The following is a 26,233-nucleotide window of genomic DNA, read 5'->3' on the forward strand; positions in this document are numbered from 1 at the left end:
CATTCAGCGATGGAATTCAGTGACTTCCCTTGGTCCATTGCTCCCTGCCCGTGTGGCTGGTAGCCCCAGCAGCATCACAACAGCCACGCGCTGGAGGTGGCTGGAGAAGAGTACGCTGGAGGGCTGGAGAGGCTGGCTTGGTGATGAACAAACCTTGACCAAGTGTTGACCAAGAGCTGAAGGGGAAGTGAAACCCTCTTCACAAGCATCTGGAGGGTGTGATGCCGAGGGGGGAGGAGAAGTCTAGTTTCTGGCTTTAGTACAACTGTCCACTACTGAAGTCAAAATTAAAAAAAGAAAGGAAAGAAAATGAGAAGTTAAGGCTGAAATTCAGCTCTAGAAGAGGGATATAGTGGTGCTGTGCAGGGATGAGTGAGATGGCAGAAAATTCTCTGGGTGCAGCTGTGCAGCCTTCGCATTACATCAGCCTGGTGCCGGGCCACGGCAGCGAGTGCTACGGGAGGCTCAGGGCTAACACTTGGAAGCGCAGCGTGCTGGAGGATCTCGGGCTGTGGGTCAGGCTAACTCAGATCTCCAGGGTGTAAGAGCCGACGTAATTTGAAGCCAGTCAGAGGTGGGAAGCACTTAATAGGAGGTAACTCCAGTTTTTCACTCCCTTTTTCAGCTGGATCTGATCCTGTGCCCAGGGGCAGAAGCTGGCAGCAGTAACAGCCCCGAAGCTGGGTGATGGGGAGAGAGGAGCAGGGTGCTGGCTGACCTATCCCTGTGCGCGGCAGCCCAAAGCCCGTGTGCAGGACAGCCGAGGTCCTTCCCCAACCAGCTTTGTTCAACTCAGCTCTTTGCTCTTCCTGGGAACTCTGGGAGTGCCCTGTTTGTTTTGAAGCTTGTTATCAAGCGTGTCAGGGTGTGTGTATGGAGCTGCAATGGCCCATCTCTGCCTGACCCCACCCGGGGCAGCTCTCTCGGAATAATTCCTGGCAGAGGAGAACCAGGAGCTGGGAGCACAGGCTGAGCAAATAAACCACAGGATTATGAGTGCTAGCTCCTGGAGACTGGCCATGGGGAGCGAGCCAGCCCCACTGCCCTCTGGACATTCTCAGTGCAGTAGCAAGGGAGGAGAAAAAGATCCACTCAGTTAGCTTGTGGGAAAAGAGTCTCCGAGGGCTTAACGTTTTCCTTCTGCTTTCTGTGAGGCAAAGCCCATGGCGGTGCAGATGTGGTCTGGGCTCCAGTGACTGTGATTCATTTTCCATCACAGACCCCTGGTGCTCGAAGCTGTGTGAACGCACATGAGAGCATGGGCCAGGCCTTTTACTGCTTTAGTTTGTATTGCAATTATTTTTAAGATCACTTCCCAGGCAAGTCCCTTTGGTTTCAGCCTCTTGTAATGTCTCCTGGCTATTTCCTCAGTGTGGGAACTATTCTAATCCTGCCTGCACTAAGCTCATTCTTGCTGTGATACATACACACATGAAGTCTCTTTAGATCCTGCAGTCTTACATCCACTTTTATTTTCAAATAAATTGCATACTACATTAATTATATATTCAGGTGAAATATGAGTCACAAAAGCATCTGTTGCCTGCCTGTCCTTCCTACATTGTCCCCTTGGCTGTGCTTTTTTAGTTTAAAGCTCTCCTGAGTCTCTGCATTGGGCATTAAGCGATGTGAAGTCCTGGAAATGTAGATACGTAGTATTGGAAATGCCCATCTGGACTAATGGTAATTTCCTTCTGCCTAAAGCTTGCCATAAAAAAAATGTCAGGGAGATTTACGACTTTTAAGCTCCTATAGAGTCTCAGACACTCCTGCTGCTCAGAGGAGCTGGTGCTAGCTGGGATCAGACAGTAATGGAAGAGGCATCACAGCCTCAGGAGTCGGTGTTCTCCGTGTTTTGTAGGCAATGGGCTGAATCCAGGCAGTGGGGGGTAAACTCCAAGCGATGCAGCTGGCCTGCAGCAAAGCCTTGTACAGTGCTGAGATGGGCAGCGCATCATCAGCACAGCGAGAGAGATGCTGTCTCACATTATCTCTCATCTCCCAGCGGCTGCGCTCACAGTCCCGACTTGGCGTAGACAGTTCTGTGACACAGCCAGAGTGTGTGCTGAAGCCCTGAGCTGCAGCACACGGAAGGGAAACTGCTTGTGTCTTCCCCCGGGATTAAAACCTTTGCTGTTCGTCTGCTTTAAAGAACTCTCCTCCCCTTGAAAGGAGCCTTTGGCAGAGCATGTGTTTTTATGAGGGAAGTGGATATCGGAGGGGACAGTTATTTAGCAGGAGCTGGTGCTTTTCCAGGTGGTTAATCCAGGCACATGCTTGGGGCCACTGCACGGCTGAATGCTCTGGATCCATCCTAGTCTGTGGGCAGCCCTGGAATGACACTTCACAAGCTCAGACCAGGCCTGCAGAGGTGATCGAGAGGCATTTTTACTGGTATGCTCCAGTACCATCACATTGATGGGCTTGGGATCCTCTGACTACTGCTGTGCAGCAGGAGTCTGTCCTCTCGGCACTCAGAGAAGCCTCATCTTCCCTGCCCCACCTCGCTCAGCTCACGCCAGGTTCACGGCATTCGACTTAACAGCAATTTAAATAAAACAGAAGCAACTGGATGGAGCCCAGCGTTCCAGTTCTTCAGTGCCTGCTCTGTTCAGCCTGCTGGGCCTTGAACAGAAAGGCTGCGTGCCATCTCCTGGCTGTGTGATGGCATTATTTTCAGAAGCTCTCATTAATGTCAGTGAAAGCCTTTCTGTTTGAGGTGGGAGGGCTGGTCCTCAGCAGCTGCTCAGAGGCTCCAGCCAGTGCCAGGCGTTTTGCTGCCTGGTTTGAACAGCCGATGTCATCTGAACATCTCTCTGCTCCTCCCGTGGTCCCACTGTCATGGGCAGGTGCCAGTCAATAGCAGAATTGTTCACTTGGTAAACAAGTGATAGTGGTACTGGAGCTGCCCTTCATGTAGCTGCAGCCCAGTGTGTGCATGGGGTTGCTAACAAGGGATATCATGGGGCTCGTTAGTCTGAAAGCTTAATGAACCGTCTTATGTTTCCTTGCAAAGCGTGTGGATGCTTGTTCATGTGTGCTCTTCCTGTGCTGTGCCTTGCTCTCAAGTGCTGGTCGGTGCTGAAGTGTCTCCCTGCAAAGCAGAGCTCGCAGCCCAGACAGGGGCGTTTTGGAGGACTCGGCCCTCATCTATCATGACATCAGTGACAGTGAACATCCAGGAAATGTCTGTTGAGACCCCTGCTCTGGCTTCCTCAGACAACCTGCGTATGCCCAAGGGCCAAGCTGATGTGGCTCCAGGGAATCTGTGTGTATTGAGCACCCAGAGCCTCTCTCCTAGGGGTTTAAGACTGTCTCTTCATGACAAGTAACTATTTTTCTTTCTTATTTTTCAAAAAATAAAGTAATTGGGGCATCCACCCACCTCTTGGCTGACATCCTGCAGTAACAGGCCTGCATGTGTTTTCTCCAGTGGAGGAAAGCAGGTCTGGCTTCATATTCATAAGGCAATGGTTTATAAATGAGCCTGAAAAGAAAACAGGTTTCCTCACTTATGGCAAAATTACATCAGGAAAGAGTCATATCAAAATTTCTTAAAGCTGGCCTGTGAATTTGGCCTGACGCTGTTGATTTGATCATGTACAGGGGAGCGGTCTGTTCAGTGCAGGTCAGGGAGCATGTCCCCTTTGTCCATGGGGAGCCAGACCTCCTACATCCTTTCCCTGCCCCTCGGCACTGGAGCTTAGAAATCCTCACCTTACAGATTTTTCTTTCCCTTCTTATCCCTCTAAGGCTACTACAAGCCACATCAGGGGCAGAACCGCATCCCTGGCTCCAACTGGTGCAGTTTGGGTTTGGGACTGGGAGCAGGGCTTCTGAGTCTGGCCAGGGCGCGTGGCTGTGAGGGATGGCGTGTTCCTGACAGGCCTTTTGGTAAGGGGCAGCGGGGTAAGATCCCATAGCCAAACATGACTAGAGAACAAATCCCAAAAAATAAAGCCCAAGAGATCACTGGTGTGTCAGAGCCCAGGCTGGAAGCCCAAAAATATCCCTCCCTGTTAGGCGTGTAACATTGTTTTGGGGATTTACTTGGAGATACTTGGCCTTGGACTCTTAAAAAATATAAAGGTTTGACTTTGTGCTTGTGCTGCAGGTCCAAAGAGCTGCTCACGGGTACCTGATTTTGCACCCTGTTCTCACTAAAGGGTGGGAATGACACGTTGCTCTTGGCCTGCCGCTGCTGTCACTTTAGCTGCCATTGCATGGGGCTGCTGGCCCTCCGTTCACCTCCTGACTGAGCTGAGCGTTCCTTGTCCTGCTCCGCTCCACTGTCTTAGCTTATGGGACCATTTCCATTTCCTTTAGGTTGCCTTGTAGGAAAGCACCATCTAGCAAATGCAATTTTTCCACTTGGTTGCTTCTAAGTTCCTCTTACCACTGGGTACTGCTGCGTCCTGCGTGCCCAACAACCACAGCATTTACAGTCAAATGACTTTCTGTCTCGTCTAATATTTTCTCTAGTCCAGCTTCATTTCTCAGACTTCCAGAAATCCACTGTAATCATTTCAGAGGTGACATTTTTGTGAACTCTGCTCTTCCAGTGCCTACGATGTTAACATCTCCCATCTTCTATCTTGTGCACTTCACCATTCTTGATATTTTCGGGTAAAGCCTAGAAAGAAATGGATTAAATCAGCAATACCATTAAAAAATCCACAGGGGCGAGGAGCTGACAATTATCTGTTCCTTCAGATCAGGACTGTATCAATGAGTCGGTGTTAACAGCTTTGCTACAGGGCAAGTAGTGATTATATTGATGAGTCTTGCTGGGTAAAATTTATAATGGAAATCAAGACTGAAATAGCAGCAAGACCAGTGTCACAGCAGTGTTATCTGCAAAGCGCAGATGTTATCAAGAACCCAGTTTGTTCAGTGTGGCTGGCTGGTATCCCTATGCAGTGACATTAGTTACTCAGCTTGGGGCACTCACCTTTTGTGATTGCTTTCTTACTAGTTTTTCAGGGGAGAAGTTGTTGTTACGAAGTGGAAAGGTTTTTAGGAGGAGTGAGGCGGTATGATTTAGAATGTGTCCCCTTTAATGACCCTCTGCAAGGTTTAGGGATTTGATCTGTCTCCTGCAACCTGGCTGTGTGCTAAGGTTTGTTCCTAAGGCTGTGATATTTGATGAGGAGAGAGGAGAAATGGCACACCCAAACCTGGCAGAAAATATCACCTTGCCCAGGACAATACCAGTATTCCAGGTCTGCCCTGGTCAAACTGGGTTGCCTGCTCTGGCCGCATTATTTTATACTGAATTATTTGCTGGTGAAATTGGCTAAAATAGCAGAGTTGGATTGTAAAGCTCATGCCTTTTTGGGAAGATCGAATGTTCTTGTGCCTAGTGCTGAGCCCAGCAGGGCCTCATGGCACCATGGCGGGGTTATTGGGTGCTTGCACAGCGATGGTGTCTGTGAAGCCCCGTCCCGTGCCACAGCCCTGTGGTTTGGTGTTGTGCCAGCCCAGGGCTCTCCCTGCCCTAAATTAAGTGATCCTGCTCACAGTGCCTCTCAGACTCTTGACACATTCTGGATTAACCAAGGAGCTGACATGTTCCTCTGGTCTGGGTTGGTGGTGTGGAGATGAAAGACAACAGGATGAAACATCAGCTTTTCCACAAAGGCCATTGTACAATATAGTTATTTTAAAAGCAAATTTTTTAGGCATTTTGCAATAATGCAAACCAAGGGCCGGCTTTCTTTAAATACAGATGAAAGCACCCAAGTCCTTTGAAACTGAGAGGAGCTAGGCAGCTCCTATATTTTAATAGATTTGGCTGTGGTGAGCAGCCTTCCCACTGTTCTCCCCCTGCCGTCACTGCAGCTGATGTCAGTTGCTGTGTCGCATGAGCTCCTGCCATCTGCCCTGAGGAGGCTGTATCAGAGGAATTTGCACACCTGGTGCCAGGCTTACAGTTGCCTTTCATGTGCTGTGGTCCATGGATTAGGTCCAGGAAAGGGGTTAGTGAAGGAAAATAACTGGGAAAATGCTACAGGAGGTAGGTTCCAGGCTGCTCTCAATGGCCCTTTCATCTTTGTCTCCAAAAAATCAGTAAGAGCCGTAGGTCTGTGAAAATAGCTTTGAAAGGATCATGGCTGTGCTCAGGAGTGACAGACCCACCTAACATTTTGGTTTCTTGTTGAAACCGAAGCTCTTAGAATGCTGCTTCTTTTATAGGGACTTTGCTTGGCAGAGATGCTCCTTTGTGGATTAGCGTTCTTAACGTCTCATCCCACCTTGTTCGAGAACTGTCCTCTTTATCCTTCTCCAAACCCTTCCTTAAAGGCCTCCTGTGTGTACTTGGCAGTAGCTAGTTGTGGGTAGTCACTGTTTATCACACTAGTGATGCTGCTTTCCAACTGATCTGTCTACCTGTTGGTTTCCTTGTGTGCTTCTGATAGCGAGCCCTCTGGGGCAGGGCTTGTTTTGTGCTCTGGTTCAGCCCCTTGCACACGGGGATGTGCTTTATGGGAGTGTGTAGCTGTTTGCAATCCGCTCCCAAGATGATGGGAAATCTGGGGCTGAAGAGCCAGGCAGTGCTTTGCCCTGAGGCTGGATGCTTCTGTGTGCCTTTCTCTGCTTCACCTAGGCTTGTCACAGCACGAAAAACTCATGCTGGCTTTGATATTGCAGATTTCTCCTTACCTTTTGCAGTGTTGATAACCCCTCGCGTGCCCTGCTCTTTCTTTTCTTTTCAGGCTGGACCGCTGGGCTGAGTCCAATGGCATGAGGTTTAACAAGGCCAGCGTGACCAGCAGGTCCAGGGCGGTTCTTCTCCCTCTGGACTCGGCACTGGTGAGACCGCTCCTCGAATCCTGTGTTCAGTTCTGGGCCCCTCACCACAAGAAGGATGTTGAGGCTCTGGAGCGAGTCCAGAGAAGAGCAACGAAGCTGGTGAGGGGGCTGGAGAGCAGGTCTTATGAGGAGCGGCTGAGAGAGCTGGGGTTGTTTAGCCTGGAGAAGAGGAGGCTGAGGGGAGACCTCATTGCTCTCTACAACTACCTGAAAGGAGGTTGTGGAGAGGAGGATGCTGGCCTTTTCTCCCAAGTGACAGGGGACAGGACAAGAGGGAATGGCCTCAAGCTCCGCCAGGGGAGGTTTAGGCTGGACATTAGGAAAAAATTTTTCACAGAAAGGGTCATTGGGCACTGGCAGAGGCTGCCCAGGGAGGTGGTTGAGTCCCCTTCCCTGGAGGTGTTTAAGGCACGGGTGGACGAGGTGCTAAGGGACATGGTTTAGTGTTTGATAGGAATGGTTGGACTCGATGATCCGGTGGGTCTCTTCCAACCTGGTTATTCTATGATTCTATGATTCTGGATATGCCGATGACAGCAAGAGTGGCACAGCAAAGAATCACAGAGCAGTGCAGCTAAGCTGCTCTTTGCTGTAGCAAGAAAATCTGTATTGACTGGGCTCCCTGCACTTTGGGAGTGGGTGCTTTCATCTTTAAAATCCAACTCTACGCTCTTGCGTAAACAGTGAAAGAGAATCTGCTCCCAGGGGAACAGTTTATAGAGTTAAATTTAAGTATTACTGGAAAAGGAAAATACACTCTTCGTCATCTCTAACTCTGCCAGGGCACTGATGTCCTTATGTCTGTGGAATTCCTTTGCCTACAGGAAGCTTGGTTTGCCTGGGAAGAATTTTATTTTTATTGAATTAGGTTATAGTCTGTTGCTCTTAATATAATAATGTTTTCACATCATCTCTTCCATATCTGCAGTTCTGTCCAGAATATTTAGAAGGCCCTCAGCAGGTCTGTCCAGCCTATAGGTCTGGAAAAGTTAGGCTATGGTTTTGTATATTTGTCTGTATAGTATCTGTGAGTTCCTCAAGTACAGTACTGTCTGATTCTTTTTAAGCTGCTCTGAATGAAGCCTTTGCTTTCAGTCTGAATGGCTTTTACTTGTATATTGAGCAACTGAAGAATAAAGACAACTCAAAAAACCAGCCACATACATGAAAACTCCGGGGGAGTCAGTGCATACCTGCTCTCACTTGCAGGATTGTTCAAGTAGAGTTGTTTGGGGACAAAATGGCTCTGTGTTCCTGCACTGGAGCAGCTGAGTATTGGAAAAGTGTGAGGCTTACAGCAAGCTGGAGACTTCTACAGGCAGTGTTGGTGGGTTTTTTGAGACACAGACATAGCTCAGATCTCTCCAGGGTGTCTGGGTGCAGGGGAAATAGCACAAGCCTTCCTGTGAATGCCTTCTAACCTGAGATCCTTGGGGCCTTGGTGGACATCGCTGGCCCAGCCAGATCAGGTGTGGGTATTCTCCCCACTGCTGTTTTGTGGATGGCAGAACTGAAGTCCTGGACAAAGCACCTCTTTCTGCAGGCCATGACTTTTTAGGGATACACAGCAGCTACTTTGATGAAGGAGTGGCTTCACACTTTGTGAGTCAGTCACGCCACAACTGCAGCTTCCCAAAGGTGTTTGAGCCTCAGGAATCCTCTTAGCCCAAATGTTCAGCTTCAGACCTGTCTGTTCTCTGCAGTGCCTGGTGTTTCTCAGGGCAGTGAGGTGTGAAGCTCGCCCTGCTCGGCTCGTGGCTGCCAGGGCTCTCCTGTTGGGAGCTGGCGGGCACTGCCCTGTGGTAGGGCTGGGGCTCCTAATTTCCCCGACAAGGCAGCCTGTCTCTTGGACATCTGCTTCCCCGCTGAGTTCACACTATGTTGATGACTACTGCTGGCATCTTACCAAGTTATAGGTGTGAAGCTGGCACAGGTAGAAAGAAGCCGGTGGGAATGCAGCCAGGTGGGAATAGCCTGCTGCTTCCTCTACTGAAATATGCCTGTCCCGTGGTGTATTTGTCCCTAGTCTCTGCTCGTGCGGAACCCCCTGTGCAGCCCAGCTCTGTGCCTAGTGCCAGGATTCAAGAGAGGTTCCTTTTTCTGTTGCCCACTGCTTTTAGAAGGGCTGAAACCCACAAGGAAGAAAGCTCTTGCTTTCGTTGTGGTTCTGGCTGGTTGGTGGGCAGGGCTGGCCTCCGGAAAGAGGCTGGGCGGCAAGGTGCTCTCTGGGAGAAGCAGTCATACTGTACTTCTCCTGCTGTTCAGCTCCAGGGGTGTTGTGTGAACCAGAGTCTCTAGAAAGGGGCTGGCAGCACACATGGTCCTGAGTCCCCGTCTTCCATCTGCTTGAAGAAAGTCCTAGAAATATGCGGTATGTGATCAATCCATAGCTGTGCACACGAGCATACTTTGCCCCTTGTTTATTTACCCATTGCATTTGCAATAGCTCCCATTGCCCCAGGGTGCTGAGAAGGTCTTATGGTATCATGCCCAGCATTGCTTCAGCCAGTCAGTGCTGTGGCACATGTGAGACCAAGGCCGTGTGCGTGGGCTGCAGTTGGATTGGGTCCATCCAGTGTGTGGATGACAGCAGCTCTGTTTGCTGACACAAGAGCCCCATCCAATGGCTGCTGCTGCAATGAGATGGGGAATTCTGGAAGAGCCCCATGAAACCTCAGTGCCTTCCTGTGTAGAGCAAAATCTGAGCTAAGAGGAGAAAAACCCATGACCGTGTAGAAGGGAACTGTGTGACAACGTTGTGTCTTGGCCATTACTTCTTGAGGGACTGTTGGGTACTGTGGTCAGTTTAGCGCTTCCAAGAACGAGATGCTGATTCATCTGTGGTCGCTGTGTTTTTAAAAGGATGCCACTAAACTGTCAGTCTGGTTTCTCCTGGCCAAGTGTGGCCATTGCAAGGCTCTTTTCCTTAGGACTCCCCTGTGCTGGTGACCTGAATTTCCATCCTCCTTGCTGAGCCTAGTTCCTCGGGTGTTGGGTTAAGAACCATCCCATCCAGGTGGGAGAACGCAGGTGCCAGCTTGGGCAGTGGGACCACCTGGACAGGGGAGAATGGGGCTTTGCTGGAGAGGCCGCAGGGTTGTGATGTTGGTGCTCAGTGCTGCACTGAGAAAAGAGTTGGGCTGCTGCAGTGCAGGCATTTGAAGGCCAACAGATGGAGCTGGGTGTGAGGTGCGATGGTGTGGCTGAACTGGTCTGACAGCACCAAGCTGCAATTTGTCCCCACTGCTCTGCTTGGGTTGGATTTGGGGAGCTGGGGTTCGAGCATAGTCCCATTCAGCTTGTGTGATGCCCTGCTATTAACTCAGAGCAGCTCCTGCCAGGTTTGTTCTTGCAGGGGAAGGAGGGGAGGCAGAGGGTTTGCATGGCAGCTGATGGGGAGGCAGAGACTAATGGAGTGTTGAGCTCTTAATGAGTAACACGCTCTGTTGATTTGGGTTTCCCTCCCCACCCATCCCACTCTTATTTAATCTGTGGCACAGTCTTGAGAGCAGCTTGAGAACGGAAGTGATTTCAGATGGGAGGTGACCTCATCCGTCTCCTGCTCTGAGGTGGAGCAGCATTTGGAGCACCACTTGGAGCTGTGGCTACAGCTTACGCTGCTCTTTGAATTACACAGGGGAGGGTCTGGGGCTCCAGGGAGAGCCCTGTGCTTGCTACTCAGCAGAGTGTGCTTGGCATGGACGGGGTAGAATCTCACCTCGAGGCCTCCTGCCTTCCCCTGAGTGTAGATATTGGTAAGACCCAGCTCCAGCCTGTGAGGTCCTGGCATCTCGCCCCAATTACCAGGATTTAAGGCTGCTTGGTGATTTCTGAGCTGTTGTGCTGCTCTCACCAGTGGTTGTGACATCTGCAGGGAGGGTTGGGCTGTAGCACTTTTTGTGCTGGTGGAGTGACAAGCCCCGCAGAGGAGCAGCACAGGCACTGGGAACCATCCCTGTGTGTTTGTGTGAGGAAGGGCTGTACGGGGGTGCTGGGGTGGGGAGTGGGGATGGCAGTGAGGTTTTTCATCTTTCTATTCTCATCTTTCTATGTACTAGAGCAGGTGGAAAGTAGGAAGGAGAAGAAGACAGAGCTGAGTCCAAAAAACATGGCTGGGCAAGAGGCCTGTCCTGCAGGGTGCTGAGCTGTGCCTGGTGGAATGATGTGCTCAGTGTGAACATGTGTTGGTGCTAGAAGGTGCTGAAGGTACGTGCATGGTTGGAAGAGTTCCTGGTGGGATTTTTTTATCCAAAGGCCTTGTGAATCAGTGTGAAATTGGATCAGAGCCCTCCTGGAGGTTTTACTTTCAAGGAACAGAGGTGTTGGTTTGAGCTCTGAGGATCTGGAGCATAGGGTGGGAGCCAGCTGGGATGTCAGCTCCAGGTCCCAGGCAGAGCTTGAGAGACCATAGGCAGATGCTGCTTGCAGAAACTAACAGAAATTTCTCCTTCCTGGTATAGCGAAGGACACTTCTTCCTCTTGCCTTCCTGTCTGCTGCTCTGATACAGCCAAGATTTTCTCTTGTGCAGTTGGAGCCTGGAGCCCTTGGACTCTGGTGGTGTCCAGCAAGCCCAGTTCTATTCTGGCTGCTGGAGCTGGTCTGCCAGGCACAGCTCTGGACTTTGTGAATGACTGTGTGCTGTGCTAAGGCCAGCTTCCAAGTGCCGTCTTGCAAGCTGTGTGAGGGAGTCCAGCCACTTCCCCTTCAGCCTAGTTGTCTTCTGGCTCGAGCTCAAGCTGAAGAGATGCTGGGCTGTGGCAGGCTGTGGGTGGAGAAATAATAGCAATCTTTTCTCATGTCCCTGTGGGTGTGTGGCTGCAGAGGAAACTCCTTGTAGCTGGGCAGGCAGTATTGGAGGGGGATAAGTTCAATAGAGGAATTTGCTTTTTCTCTTGGCCTCATCGCAGGTGGTATCAAAACTCTTGCTTGGAGATAAATCCCCTCCCACCACTGCTAAATAGCAAGAGTTGAACCTTTCATGGAATCTAGCAAGAAACTTCTCTCAGCCCTCCTGCCCCTCTTCCCTGTTACACTGGGAGCAGGGACTGGAAAGAGATCCCATCGTGACTGTGTATGGTTATTACAAGAGTTTACAGTGGTATTTTCCTCCTTCCTGCCTCAGAATTGCTTCCATGCCTGTATGTGATGGGACAATCTGAAAGTACTGGGACAAGCAGGGGTTTTGCACAAAAATGCCCCTGTTTTCCTTTCTGTTCAGCATCCCACAGAGGTACCCATGACACTGGAGTGTGGTGACAGGTGGCTGTGACCTGCTGGGTGACAGAGGAGCTCTGCCATGTCTGTGAGAAGGGATTTGGGCCAGCGGAGCCCCAGGGGGGGCTCGTGCTGCTGTCAGCGGTGAAGGAGACGCAGCCCCCTGCCACCTGCGGCCTCCTGTGCGTCAGCCCCACCAGCATCCCAGAAAGGGACCATTGAGCTCTGCCTGTTGCCCCGGTCAGGGGGCACAATAAAGATGATGTGTCCAGGCAATAGCCTGGAATGGGCTCGTGTGGCAGAAACAAATAAACCTTTGTACCAGGCGCTTCAGCGGGTGGTTTGTCAGCCCTGGAGCTGGGATGCTAACACAGGGCTCTGTGCCCAGCCCTGCTGCGTGGCTTAGGCCTCCCCCCAGTTCAGGGCTAACCAGCAGCCTGGTGGCACGGTGGTGGGTTCTTCCTTCACTGTGGGAGGGCTTTGCAGCAGGTCCTGCTTGCTCGAGCACAAGCTTTGCTGGGTGGGCTGAGTAGCTGCAGGAGGCAGGACTCTCCTGGCTGCTGAGGAGAGGTGTTCAGCAGCCTGGCTGCTCTGTGCCATGTGTGTGGCCTGAAGCTGTGGCTACAGGCTGACTGTGTTCCCTACAACGCACCAAGTCCCCAGGAGCAGCTTCAGAGTGGCTGGGACAGAGCTGTAATGGATTGGGATGGCAATGTCACTGTATCTGTGGCTTTGAGGAGAAGTATCTTCTGGCTAGAGTTCAGCAGAGCGGGCCTGAGCGGGACTGCTTGTGGTCTGTCCCCTGGGGTTCCTCTCCGCTGCCTGTTCTCCGGGGCTTAGTGTGGCGGTACCTGCAGGAGGTGCCTGCTGGCTGCTTCGCAGCTGCCCTCTCCAGAGCAGGGGTGGGAGGGTATGTGAAACCACAGATGGGCTGAGAGGCTGTGGATGGGGTTGGGACACTAGGGTGAGATCATGTTGGGAAGGATCCCCTCTGTGAAGCCGTGTAGGATGCTCTAGGCTTTTGATTTTGTGGCAGTTTTGTCGAGCTTCTTGCTGCTGCTGCCTTTTGTTCTTGTTTTGTTGTGATATTTCATCCTTTCTCACCCAAGAGCAGTGTTCTCCAGGAAAACTCGCTTCAGCTCGTTCCAAGCAAGACTAGGAAGTTTCTGCTGGGAAGGAAAGAAGAACTTAGTGTGTGTTTGGTTCTGCTGCTCTCTGTCATGGTTGTGAATAACAGGCACCAACGCTTCTGAAGGGAGGAATTGCTGAGAGGAACTGCAGGGCCCGAGGGCAGGCTGAGAGGAGCTCCGTGTCTCTTCTGGCTCTGAAAAAGACTGTGTGTGCTCAGAGAGGAAGCAGCAACCACAGGAAAAGAGCAGTTGCTGAACTCAAATTGCTAAGAATTAAGCAATCTGTTTGAAGGCATGAAACCTCCTCTTGCTTAAGAGGGCTGTTGTCCCTCCCAAGGCAGGTGTGACCAGTAAAATGAGGCAGCAGAGTCCTCCCAGCAGCTGTTTTTATCTCCGTGCTGGCCTGTGCTTGTGTGCTGGCTGGGGCTGTGCAGGCACCGCTGGCACATCTTACCCCTTCTGGGGCAGGTGGGTACGTGGTTGTCCCAAGCAGCACATACATAAGAATTAGTACATGAAAAAGGGGTCTAAGGCAAGATTTTTCTGCACAGCATGGTCTCTGCAGGACCCTGACACAGGAAGAAAGAGCACTTGGTAATTCGGGGATCCTGGCTTATCAGTGACAAATTCCTTTTGGCTTTGTAGATGGCAGACCAAGAAGTGTGAGTGGTGCCATCCAGAGCAGTAAGTCAGGGCAGTCGTGCTGTTTGCTGGGAGAAATTTCTCTGTGCCCACTGGGAAGTGACCTGTGGGTGGGTGTATGACAGAGCTAGATCACAAACCCAAATGGGAGGGCTGCCCTGCCCTGTACTTTGTACGGGAGGGAGGTGCAAGGTTGCTCTGGGGAGGGTGAATCCAGACTGTGTCTATCCCAACTGGCCGGCTATTCAGTCCCTGAGTGCTCAGGAGAGCAAAGTCTCCCTGGAGTCCTTTGCTCTGTAGCTTCTCCTTCAAGCCAGCACGTAAGTGGAAACAGATGGCATCATCTCAGCGGTTAGTGGGAATCTCTCATTGCTGCAAAACTGCTGATGAAGTTTAGGGCCAGACCGAAGCAGACTGAGGCTCATGGCTCTGCGCTGAGCTCCCTGGTGTCACCTCTCTGTTGTAGAGCACTGCGATTGCTGAGCCAGCCTGGTAAGCTGCAGTGTTTTCTGTAGACAGGGTGTTCATCTGGATACCACAGAGCCATCAGGACCTGTCAATGTCTATCAATATTGGTAAATAATCCATATGGGCATCCTTACTGTGAGTTCCAGAGCTTGCACATCACACCTGCATTACGGAATGGCAAAGGTAGCTGTCTGGTGTGCAGCAGAGACTCTGAGCCAGATATTTCTCTATCCAAAGTGGCCTTTTTCACTGCAAACTCAGACTAACTATTTGTACTATTTACCTACCTGTCAGCATCTTTGTTAGGGAGAAGTAACTCTCAGCAGTTACTGACTACTGCTCTTAAGCCTGGAAGAAACTTTGTTTAAATTCCCTTTGACAGCACAGGTTGATTTAGATATTCAGTGACTGCAAGTTTTCGCCCATCAGCACAGTGTTCAACACAACGTGAATTTCCAGTCAGGCTGCAGGACACAGAGAAGCGCTGAGTTGTGCAGCAGAGGTGTAACCAGGCTTAGTGTTTGCTGGAGCAAGTAGGTGGGGGAGAAGGGGAAAGCAAGGTGTTGGTGAGCATCTCTTGATTCTCTTTTTGATTATTCTGACAGTGTCTCCCCAGACACAGCCTCGGTGTCTGCGCTGGCAGGGTGCAGGGAGCCAAGTCTGCACAGACACGGGGACCTGGGCAACAGTCGTGGTCTCCAGCCTCTTGCTGTTGGCCTGAGCTGCACCAGACTTAGGCTGTAAAAATATCGCACGGTCTTTGAAGCGTAGGACTAGCACAGCCGTTTGCTGCCTTGCAGTGTTTACCTTTTCTTCATCTTCCAAAAGGCTTTTCAAAGCCCCCTCCCTGGGGCAGGCAGCAGTTTGGTTTTTGAAGCCGGGTGCAGAGTAGGAACTGCCCAGCCCAGGCAGTGGCGCGGAGCTGCTGGATGAAATCTCAGTGGCTGCGAGTGCTCTGCACGGGCTCAGGACATTGCTTGTGGAGAGCACGGTACGTTGCAGAGTAAGAGAGGTCAGAACTGACCGGTCATCTCTGAATAAAGACTCAGTCTCTACATCTCATAGAATAATAGCATCACCAGGTTGGAAAAGACCCACCGGATCATCGAGTCCAACCATTCCTATCAAACACTAAACCACGTCCCTCAGCACCTCATCCACCCATCCCTTAAACCCCTCCAGGGAAGGTGACTCAACCCCCTCCCTGGGCAGCCTGTTCCAGTGCCCAATGACCCTTTCAATGAAAATTTTTTTCCTAATGTTCAGCCTGAACCTCCCCTGGCGGAGCTTGAGGCCATTCCCTCTCATCCTGTCCCCTGTCCCTTAGGAGAAGAGGCCAGCTCCCTCCTCTCCACAACCTCCTTTCAGGTAGTTGTAGAGAGCAATGAGGTCTCCCCTCAGCCTCCTCTTCTCCAGGCTAAACACCCCCAGCTCTCTCAGCCGCTCCTCCTAAGGCCTGTTCTCCAGCCCCTTCACCAGTTTCGTTGCCAGCTTCACCTGTATGGAGAGGTCTGTTGGGTAGCCATAAATCTCAGCAGGACAACTGCTCCTCTGCTGCCCTCTTTCAGGAGGAGATGGTGTGTCTCTGCATCTCTGTAGGTCCTGGGGATGCTTTTGCAAACATCAGGGCTGCAGACACCAGCTCTGCTTCCCCGAGAGCCACTGCTTGGTGGCAGGGAAGAAGGACAGACCTCCTGTAGGCTCAGTGAGGATCTCCATGAATGCTTCATCTGGGCACTCACTGCTGTGACAGAGGCAGCTCTGCATTGATTTTCCCAGATTCATGGTTGCTCTGTCTCTCTTTCAGGTTCCATTTCCTGCAGGAGAGGGTTATGATCTTAATGCAAGAGCACCTCACACCATTCCTGATCATCAGGGGTGTTTTTTCAGTCCCTACCCAAAAGGAGTGTTTTGCACCGCTGCTCATAAACCAGTGTGCTGCAGCCCCAGTGCAGCTGATTGCTTATTCCTGCTATTAACTAATTGCTTCCAATTGCCAGCAGCATCACAGTTGTTTTCTGTGTCATGTGGGGAGAAGGGGCAGGGAGCAGGTGTGGGAGGGAAAGCCGGGTTTGCCAGGCTGAAAAGGACAAATACTCAAACTGTTGCACAGTTCCCTCTGCTGTTTATATCGAACCAAGAGCAACATCCAGGGAAGGAAGGGAGCAGAATTTCCCTCTGACTAATGTTGCTGCATCGTGTGCGGCTGCGGGGGAGCTGCCAGCCAGAGGAACCATCAGGAGGAAAAGGGAAATGGAAAGGGAATCTAATTATCCATCTGCAAAGACAGACACTAGTCCTGACGCAGGGCTCAGCGCTGGGCAGGCTAGTCTGCAGGGCTTGTTGGGGTTATTCCTCTCCATGAGTGCCTCCTAGGACTGAAGGTTGCTTTATAGTGCTGCCTTTTTTCCCCTTAACTAACGGAATTAAAAATTAGCTAAGACAGGGCTCATTCTCCTCTCTTGTGGGCATCAGCTACTCCTGAAGTTATGTTAATTGTAGCTGGGAGCCCCAGCCAGAGGCTGGGAACTGCTCCAAAACAGTTGGCTTGTGTTCTCCTAATATTGTTTTCAAGAGCCTGCTGCAAGGACAGCAGGGTTAAGAAAAACCTCCTTGCACAGCTGGCAGTGTCCATGAAATGGGTGTACTGGAGATGAACCAGCAGCATCCCTGCTTGGATGGAGCATCCCTTTTCCAGCCTTATTTGTCCACTGCCTTGCTCTCTATGGCCCCTGTTCAGTGTGCCGTGATGTCCCAGCCTGGACTGTCTTCCATGGTGATGCCCTGGACCAGGTGTGAGTGTCTTGGGATGCTTAGAGGCTGTGATGTCCTCTCCGGTGTGGGATTTAGATTCTTTGGTAGACAGGCCTGATCCTGCATCCCTTACTCACGTGAGCAGTTGTTTCTATTTCAATGGGACTACTCGGTGAGTAAGGATCGCAGGATTGGGACCACTACCTGTAACTTTAAAGTCGACCTGCTGTAGGACCCTGTCCCAACCTTCTTCTGTTTGTATGTGTTGATGTGCATCAAGAGTTTCCAAAACTTGCTGGTGCTCTTGTTTGGATGGAGACCTTCGGAACTAGAGTAACAGTGCCCTTCCATTTCTGATGATAATTCACTGTTACTTTCCTCTCTCTCTCTCCAAACGCTCCTGGCCCCACTGGTTTTTGTGACATGGAGCAATATGTATCTGTTTGTTTCCCAAGCATTCCTGTTCCCAACTTCCCAGTCTGCCTCTCTCTGGGCTGAGTCGAGAAGCAGAGAATCTTTTTAAGCCTTATTTGTGCTGCAGAGCGGGAAGATGAAGCAGAGGGAAAGATGAGCGCTGGTAAAGCTGAGAGACTGCTACAGACCTTCCTGCACTGCTGGTTCCTCCTCCTTTCTGAACTGGCTAAACTGGGGAAGCTCTGTCCTTTGCTAAAGTTTTGGGGGTTTTTTGAGTGTGCTGGCAATTAGGGTCACCAGCACCGGCACCTCTATGTGAGGTGGAAGCAACAAGGGTTGTGGCTTTGATCTGCACCTTGTTTTCTGTCTGGTCCTGATGAGAAGGAGCTGTGGTGGAGCTCTCTGCTCAGAAATGGAGCCCCATCCCCATGGGACCCACTCTTCTGCGGGCCAGCTTCCCCCTCACATGGAACACATCGGAACGGCACCAGGGAATGTCTGGCTGGAAGTGGCTCCTCCTGTGCTTCTGTGGAGAGGGGAGTGATCCAGCGTTGTGTGGAAGAGTTCCAGGCAGCTCCACGTCTGCCCAATATGTTACAGTTTGCAGATTATCCTAAAGGATGAACAGAGGAGCCAGGAGTGATAAGAGCTGTGAACTTGCTCCCGAAGGACTCACCGGTCTGAACAAGCGCAAGGCAATTTGTAGTCGTTGGTCCTTTTTCAGAACTGGAAGTGGAGGCATCGTGTGAGTCAAATGGTGCCTCTTGGGAAGCGTGCAGTACTTCAAATGGAAGCAGGGAGCACAAATACCTTTAAAATGGAATTTGATAGGTTTCTGGAGGGATTATGTAACAAAGCAGCAGTGATCCTTGAGCGGAAATTAAAGCTTGACCTGCAGGCTAGGTAAAAGAAAAGACAGATCTGTTTGCTGTGTTGATTTGTGTTCATGGCACTGTATTTACCGATTAATCCAGTGCTTTGGGATTTCTGCAGCACTGGTCTCGTTTCTTGCTTTTCCCTGAGCAGCAAAGGATGAAGCCTGGCTAAAGTGTCAGGGCTCTGATGTTCCCAGCAACCACTTACCTAGAGCCGTGCTTGCAAGTTCAAGGTTAAATTAAACAGCAGAGTTTAGATCAACAAAGCATTTTCTCTTGGGTCAGGTTGAGTGTGCAGCTCTGCTGGTGACAGAGCAGCGGAGTCCAAACCTTGTGACACCCGTGAGATTCACAAGCCTGTTGTCAGCAGTGACATTTCAGGCAGTGGCAAAGCAGGACTGAGCCATGGAGGTTCCCAGTAGGTCACCCACAGGGAAGGCATCTACAGCTCCTCAGTCTCCGTTGCCCTGGTCCAAGCAGGGAATGGGTATACTGCCTATTTGACTCGAACAAACAGCTCCGCTGGAAGTGCCCTTCCTGTCCCAGTAGAAAGTAGCCGGGATCCAAATTTCCCTTCTGTGGAGAATTCTGAAAATAGCTTTGTCTGCTTCAGGGGAAACAACATAACTGCTGTGATGTGACTGTGCTGACACTGCTAAGGCACTTCACTCTGCACAGGCCAGGCTGGCCAGGTGTGTCCCTGAGGATGCCGCTCAAAAGCGTCCTCCTAGACCATTCTGAAGATTTTCCTTCCGTGTCGCACAGCAGGTTGTTCACCAAGGATGGAGCCTGAGGGCTTCAGTCTTTAGCCCATGGCATCTCTGCCAGAAACCAGGTCTCTGCCAGACCTTCCTCCCAGCTGGTGGGGTGTGTTCCCCTACACTGTCCTGCTTCCCCTCACTCCCCTTCCCCTGGGTGCTCTGGTTGATGTGGGGGGAGAGGTCTCCTCACATGGACCTCTCCATTTAGTTCCCATTTGTCCTATCTTTGCTGCTCAGAGCTGATCCTCTCGGCCAAGCCCATGCAAAAGGCTGAGCCTGGAGGCTGTCGAAGAGAAAGCTTCGCTGTGATGGGAGCTCGGTGCTGCCAGGAGGAAGGTGTGTGGGGCTCTGCTTGTGGCTGGTGCCCAGCCAGGGTGGTGTTAAATTTAGCTGGGGACAGAATTTCCTCTCCCTGTCCCCATCCCCATCTCTGATCTGTGCTGGGTTCTCCTTGCTCATCCTCCCATTGGTTTTGCCTGTTTTTTTACAGCTGAGCTCTGCGTGGCTGGTCTCTGCCTGTCATTGCTGCTGGTCCTGAGCGATGGGTGTTTCTTTAGTGGGTGTCTGGCTTCAAGCTCTGATGACTGTGCAACAGCACAGCCCTGCGTCTGCCTTCGATTAGGAACATTAGTGACGCGCAGCTCCTTGTTCCTTGCTTGCTGGGCTGGCGCTGTGGAGAGCAGCCTGGGGGTTCGTCCCCACCGCCCTCACAAGGCTGCTGGGCTGCTGCTGGGGAGTGTCTCAATACATGAAATGTCTTTTCTCTCCTCTTCTCAGAGCCCGTCTTCAGCACTGCAGTCTAGAAATGCCCTCTAACAAAGGGAGAAACAGGACATTGCTCCATTGCTGCTAGTGCTGGGCCACAGCTCTTCCCACTCGTGCTGATCCCCTGCCCAGAGCATCCTCGAGGCTGTGCTTGCCCCAAACCAGCTTTTACAAGCCAAAGGAGAGAGCCATGGGTGCGCAGTTTGGCTCTGTCCTTCCTCCCTTGTTAGTAAGCAAGTGCTCAACAGCAGCAGCCCAGAGGGGCTGGGATGTGCCCTGCAGCACTCAGTGACTGGTTTTCGTCTTCCTTTCTTGCTGTCACAGTTTGACAAATAGCATTTTGGGGGGCTCGGGCTCGGTGTACCCCCAGTCTGCTTTTCCCTTGCTGAGCCATCAGGGGGTTGGAACTGAGCAGAGCTCTGCTCTGACAGAGAGGGACCTGGATTCTGCCGCTAGCTTCACCCCTGAGCTGCTGCTGTTACCTGTTAATTCCTGCCTGGAGAAGAGTTTAGAGGTGCCCAAGGCCCACAGACCAGTGGGAGAAAACACTTCGTGTTTGCTCTAGATCTTGAAGGGGCAAAGATGTGCGTTTCCTTGCTGAGCTTTACCGTGCAGCATGCGTGAGAGATCCTGTGGGCTACTTTTCCTCTTTTAAGGGTGTCAGACATCAGATTTCTTGCTGGAGGAGCAGGACAGGGTTTATGCCAATGGCTCTGTGTGTCCCCTGTGGCACATCTGACAGATACAAAAGAAGCCAAGATGATCATCCACAGGAGAGGTAGCGGGGACTGAGTATGGGATCCTCAGTGTTTTGAAAGCTGTAGCATTGACCATGCAGTCTTAAGATGCTCTCCATAGCTAACACCTACCCTTCTAGCTTTCTTTTCCTTATCTGCCCTGCTTTCCCAGGCTTCTTGGCTGGAGTTCCTCCCTGGCTGCCAGTCCTGAGAGTGAGTGTGATGTATGAGAACTCAAGGCACTCAGGAGACAGTAGCTCCTTGTTCCTCTCTGCACTGTCAGCACGGCTCCTGTGGCCATAAACAACACTGTGGTTTAGTTGCGACCAAATCACTGTTGACTTCATCTGTGATCCCAGCTCAGAAGAATGCTCTGATTTGGTGCAGTGGGCTCATGGGGACACAGCATGTCTACATGTACCCAGGGAAGATGCTTGTGGTTGGTGGCCATGTGGCCTGTGGTCCCCAGACAAGGGTTTACCAAGCCATAAGAATTCATGGGAGTTGGAGAGGGTTTGCTTGCAGCTATTGTGGTTCATGGTGTGGGAGGACTGGTCCAAACTCTATGTTATCTCAAGTCAGTTTGGATGCATCTTTGGTGTGCCCAGTGCAGACAGAGTGGTACCTTCATTGTTCCTCAGTCATGCTCAACCTGCAGACCCTGGTGGTGGAGTCCCTGCAGGCAAGCAGGGACTATGTATCGTGAATCTAGGAGACAAAACCAGTGTCATGAGCATGGCCTGACCTGCCACTGGGCTGGGAGGGTGTTGTATGATTATTGTCTCCCAGAGGAACACAACAGTGCTGCAAAGCAGGGGTAGAGCCACCGAACGCGAACGTGTTCTGCGAGGTTGCAGTCTGTGTCACACATGGATCTCAGTCCAGGCCTTTTTCTTGACTGTTACATGCAGAAATGCTTGGGAACAAAATCCAATGGGTGTAATTTGAGGATGCTGCTGGCAGAGCAGGCTGGTTTGGGAAAGGGCCTCATGCATTCGATAAGACAGCTGCCGTATGGCAGGAGTTTTCCTGCTCCAGGAGCATTTCCCAGTTCTCCTCCACTTATTTTTCTCAGCCTTTAGGACCTTGTGCCTGCAGCTTCTGAGGTTGCCTTTCCTCAGCATGCAGGATGGTGGCATAGATAAAACACTGCTCTTTTCCCCTCTTTCCTGTTTTTTTCCAGCCTGTGCTGTGTTTCTGTGACCTTTCTGGTCTCACAGCTGCTCCCACCCTCCAGGCCACTAGTGACCTTGCAGTAACTTGGTACCTCCTAGCAGAACCTGGTGTCATCCACCCTTGGGGTGCGTGGTGGGGGCCCTGGATGTGGCCTGAGGTGACCAGAGCAGACCCTGCTGGTCTCTTGAGAGCCACTGCCAGAGACTTGTGGTTCCTGGAGAAGCAGGAGGGGCTGTGTCTGGGAGCGAAGCAGGAGTGCGGCATCAGCCTGTGTCCTTCCCTGTTTGTGAGCAGAAAGCTGCTCAGGAACCTGTGTGGCCAGTGGCAGGTTCCTCCAGCACTGCCAGTGTTGCTGTCTCGTGTGACTTAATTATATGTGCTGTGATATTAACCCGCCAGTTTCTGGAATGATGTGATTATATGAGCTTCTGTCAGTTTAAGTGCCTGTTCTGTTCCTATGGCTGCACAGAAAAGCTGGAGAGCAGATCTTATAGGTAGGTTCAGAATCCAGATTTGAGGTGTGAATGATTTTTCTCTGCATGCTGGACTCTTCCAGGGCTGGGTGCTTGTGCTTAACAAATACGTGGATACTTTTCTATTTTGAAATGTCTTCAAAGCTTGAATGGTTGCTGTAAGACCCAGAATACATCAGCTGCCATTCCAATTGGACTCTCAGATGAGGCTGCAGTGTAGTCCTGACTAGAAAACAGATGGACCCGCACCACGTGGAGGCAAAGCCACGTCAGCCAGGACCAGGATCTGAGGTTTAAGTTTGGATCCAGCTTTTTGGGAGCTTTCCGTACCCTTTAGACTGTCACACACACACAGCCGGGAGCAACACATTTCCACCAAGAGCGGGTTTCCATGTAGGAAACCTTTGTCTCTGCTGCATCAGTCAGGATATCTGAGAAATCCCCCAGCTGAACGAGCCCATCTGACAAAAGGAGTCAGACTCGAGGAGCCAGCATCTGGTACGTGCGCAGCCTCTCCGCGGGACGCTGGCAGAGCGAGCGGCGTCACCTCTGGCCTGTGGCCGTGGTGGCTTTTGTCCTGTCCTTGCTGCAAGCTCCTCCTGCAGCACAGGCGGAGGGAGGAAATCCCAGGCAGCTGCCATGGCGTGGGAGCCCGTTCGCCTCCTCTTTCCTCGCCTCTCGTCCTCGCCTCGCCATGCGGCGAGCTGAGCCAGCCCTGCGTGTGTGTGCATGCGTAGGCGGGGGGGCTGCCGCATGGATTTAGCCAAGGCTGGGAGGGAACACATGGGTTGGGTGGTTTTCTCCTTGGCCCGCGGTGGCTGTCCGTCCCGCCGGCCGCGGTTATGGATTCGATCATTATTCAGGAGCGGTTAGTGGAGCGGCTGCTTTCTCCCCGGACGCAGGCACAGCGAAGCCAGCCACCCAAGCTGAAGGTACGGGGATGTATTTATAGCAACGTGCGAGCCAGGGAGCAGCGGGGACAGGAGGGGGAGGATGGTGCCCGAGCAGACGCGCGCAGCACAAGATGAGACCTCTGAGGAGCAGAGGAGCGGAAAGGCGCTGGTAAGGGGGAGATGGTGGGGACAGAAAGGAGGGGAGCAGCCCCGCAGTAGCAGGGTCGAGGGGCACGAGGGACAGCTGGGAGGTGCGTGACGTATTTTTGTGCGGTTGTTTGATGCACTGATTCCTGTCTGAATGGCGTTTGTGTGCTTTAAGGGGCTCAGGGCAGGAGTTAGCGCTGTGCCTGTGCCCAAACACAGCCTGGTTTGTCTTACCATATTAACGCTCTGCTCTGCTAGCCGGTTTTCTTTTTGCGGCAGCAAATGCTGGTGGGCGAGTGGTTTTGCTGATACTCCTGAGCTCAGTGCCAGGCCCGAGGAAACAGATGTACATGGGAGATCCCACGGGGCCTGGTTGTATTAGGAATTTATGCAGCTTTCTGGCAATGAAAGGAAGCAAAGGATCTGCTTCTCCTCTGGGGCTGCACTGGACTGATTCGTGCAGGCACGGATGTGACAGCCGTGCCTGGCCAGAGGGGAAGGGCTGGAGGAAGGGCTGGAGGAAAGGCTGCCCAGCAGGGAGCTGGACAGCTTGTGCTGGAGGCTGGAACACCGAGACGGCCCCAGCTCCCCAAAGAAGTGGAGGCAGGGGCACCAGGGTCCCATCACAAGCTCCATCATTTCTGAGGTTTACGTCAGACCTGGGGTAGGGACTATTCTTCCAATTTTTTGTGGTCCCACGGTGTTTAATTTTACCCCTTCTGTGTATACCCATCAAGGCTCCATTTATCCCCAGGCTGAATGGTGAAGTCACGTGAGATCTGGATTGGTTTAAACAGCATGTCCACCAGGGAGGTGAGGAGGGGGCTGGAATGGCAGGAGTGATGGAGCCTGTGCTGTGTGCCCTGTCTTGTCAGTACAGACAGCCCTGCAGACACCTTGATACCAGGAACGGCTTCTCCTCTGAGCAACGGATGCTGAATATTTCTACCCCCAACAGGGACAGGACTTGAACCCATGGGTGTTTTGCTCCTTGGCTTGAATTCCCAGGGAGAGCACCGCCTCATCAGACCTGCTGTCACTTTTCACCACAGGGTCTTGATGCTGCAGCATTGCTTTGGGATGCCAGCACTTTTTAGCTCAGCCATTTGAGCTGGCATTGCAGCGCTTTGGGCACTCTCTAATTCTCCCCACTTCTCTCTAATTTCATTTGCTGTGTCCCTTCCTGCCTTTTTGGACTGTGAGATGCTGAAACAGTGTTGCCTTGTTAGCAAGGGGCTGAGGTCAGGGAGACCAGAGCCCACAGTGACTCTGCTGTCAGGGCTAAAAGCGACCAAGTCTCATACCCAAACCAAACCGAAATTTCTTGAAGGCAGCGACCATGCTATGGAACATTCGAGTCCTTGGGCCGCGATGGCCATCAGCTGGGTCTATCGGTCTGAGTGGGCAGCTCCAAAGCAGCCATAAACCGGGAGCAGGAGACTCTGTGTCCTCCCTGCTGTCTGTCCCCACCAGGACTTTGCAGCCCAGCTGGCTGAGGGTGCTCACACACGTGGACACACGGCCAGAGGCTGCAGAGGAGCTGCTTTGCCTGTTCGCAATATGGAGATAGTGAGAGTCAGCATTGCCCTAAGCTCAACACACTGGATCATAATTTGTGGTTTTTTGAGTGCGTGCCCCAGGAGCAGAGAGAGTTAAACTTAGGAACAGAGGTCTTCCCTGCTGTGCCTTGAGAAGCAGTGCCAGAGAGCTGCAAGGTGAGGGCAGCTGTATACTTGAAGGCACCGGTGGCCAGGTGGGAGCTGGGGCTGGTTTTGAGGAGCTCCTGGCTCTGTACATTTGCCCGTGGTGTGAATCCCAGAGGTGTGTTTATTTTAAGTCATGTTGAAAAGCAGAGTCTCTGATGGTTCTAACTCAGGTATTTGTGAACGGATGCTTCCCCTTGGGCCTAACTTGCAAAGTATGTGAAAAGGGAGGTGTTTGCCAGGGTCAAAGCCCACCTTCCCCCTGTGATGGGGCCTTGGCAGGGGAAGGCGCTGCATGGGCACACAGGCTGTGAAGACCCAGGGGCTCAGGTGGAGGCTGTGTGGCCCTCAGTTCCCTGCAGCCAGCCAGGCCGTGAGCACCAGCATCCCTGCTGAGCCCAGGGCTGTGGCTGGAGCAGGTCTGAGTCCTGTAGATGAGCCATTTGGGAGGTACCCGCTGTGGGCAGGGTGTGTGTCCCTGGGGTGAGCACAGGTTGCGTGTTTGCTCCTGGCTGTGGGATGTTTGCTGTGTGCTTGTGAAACGTGCTGTTGGACACGTCTCTCCTAGAAATCACTGTGGTTGTACAGAGCGTTTGCCACGCTGTGGCTTTTACACTGGGGGAAAGCACCCAGTGGCGGGGCCTGTGCCTGGGGGTGGTTGGGCAGTAGATAGCTCTCCAGCAATACCATGGGTAATACCCTCACCAAAAGCATCTCTCTGATGTTACCAACAATTTTGCATCTTCCCACTGCCTGTGCTCCTTGAACTCTGTCTCTTCAGAAATAACGCTAGAGATTATTCAGGATTTCCTCTTACTCAGCCAGGAGTGGCTGTGACACAGCAAGAAATAATCCCCTCTCAGGTCAGGCAGAAGCCAAGCCACTGCGCCTTCCTCTAGACACGGCTCAAAGCCACAAGCCCTGGGTGCTGATTCCAGCGCTGTCCGTCGTGGAGGGGACCTGCAGAAATGGCTCTGAAGGAACTGGGGGAGATGACATTGGTGATCCTGCTGTGAGGGGAGCCTGCGACTGTGCAGGAGAAGCAGTTAGGAAGACTGCGTATCAGTAGCATCCCCGGACATGCTTTCTGGTTGGAATAGCGGGATGTGCCTTTTGCTTTGTGCTCTCCATGCTGGGAGGCTGCCGTCAGCTGCTGTGTTGGCTGCCGTGAGCAGCTGAGCAGGGTTGTGGCTGGGAGAGGTGATCCTCCATGCCCTACTGTAGGAAGGGCAGAAGTTCGTGAGCCTAAAGGATGTGCGTGCCCTGC

At 52.0% G+C, this 26,233-nt stretch overlaps 1 protein-coding gene across 5 annotated transcripts in view; it reads left to right on the forward strand.

The window, feature by feature from the left end:
• The window catches only part of SEPTIN5 (septin 5), a 41,425-nt gene that overhangs the window by 6,702 nt on the left and 8,490 nt on the right, over window positions 1-26,233 (forward strand). The window contains exon 1 of one of the 5 annotated variants that reach the window (XM_069871091.1): window positions 22,880-23,155. The exons of 3 other annotated variants lie outside the window; for them this stretch is intronic. In XM_069871091.1, the coding sequence (XP_069727192.1) occupies window positions 23,066-23,155 (90 nt within the window). In that variant the 5' untranslated portion in view covers window positions 22,880-23,065. Of the gene's footprint in view, window positions 1-22,879; window positions 23,156-23,193; window positions 23,286-26,233 lie in introns of those variants that run through there. One more of the 5 variants, XM_069871094.1, reaches the window with a different exon arrangement.

The sequence above is a fragment of the Phaenicophaeus curvirostris genome, chromosome 17 (genome assembly GCF_032191515.1).
Source record: "Phaenicophaeus curvirostris isolate KB17595 chromosome 17, BPBGC_Pcur_1.0, whole genome shotgun sequence".
NCBI lineage: Eukaryota > Metazoa > Chordata > Aves > Cuculiformes > Cuculidae > Phaenicophaeus > Phaenicophaeus curvirostris.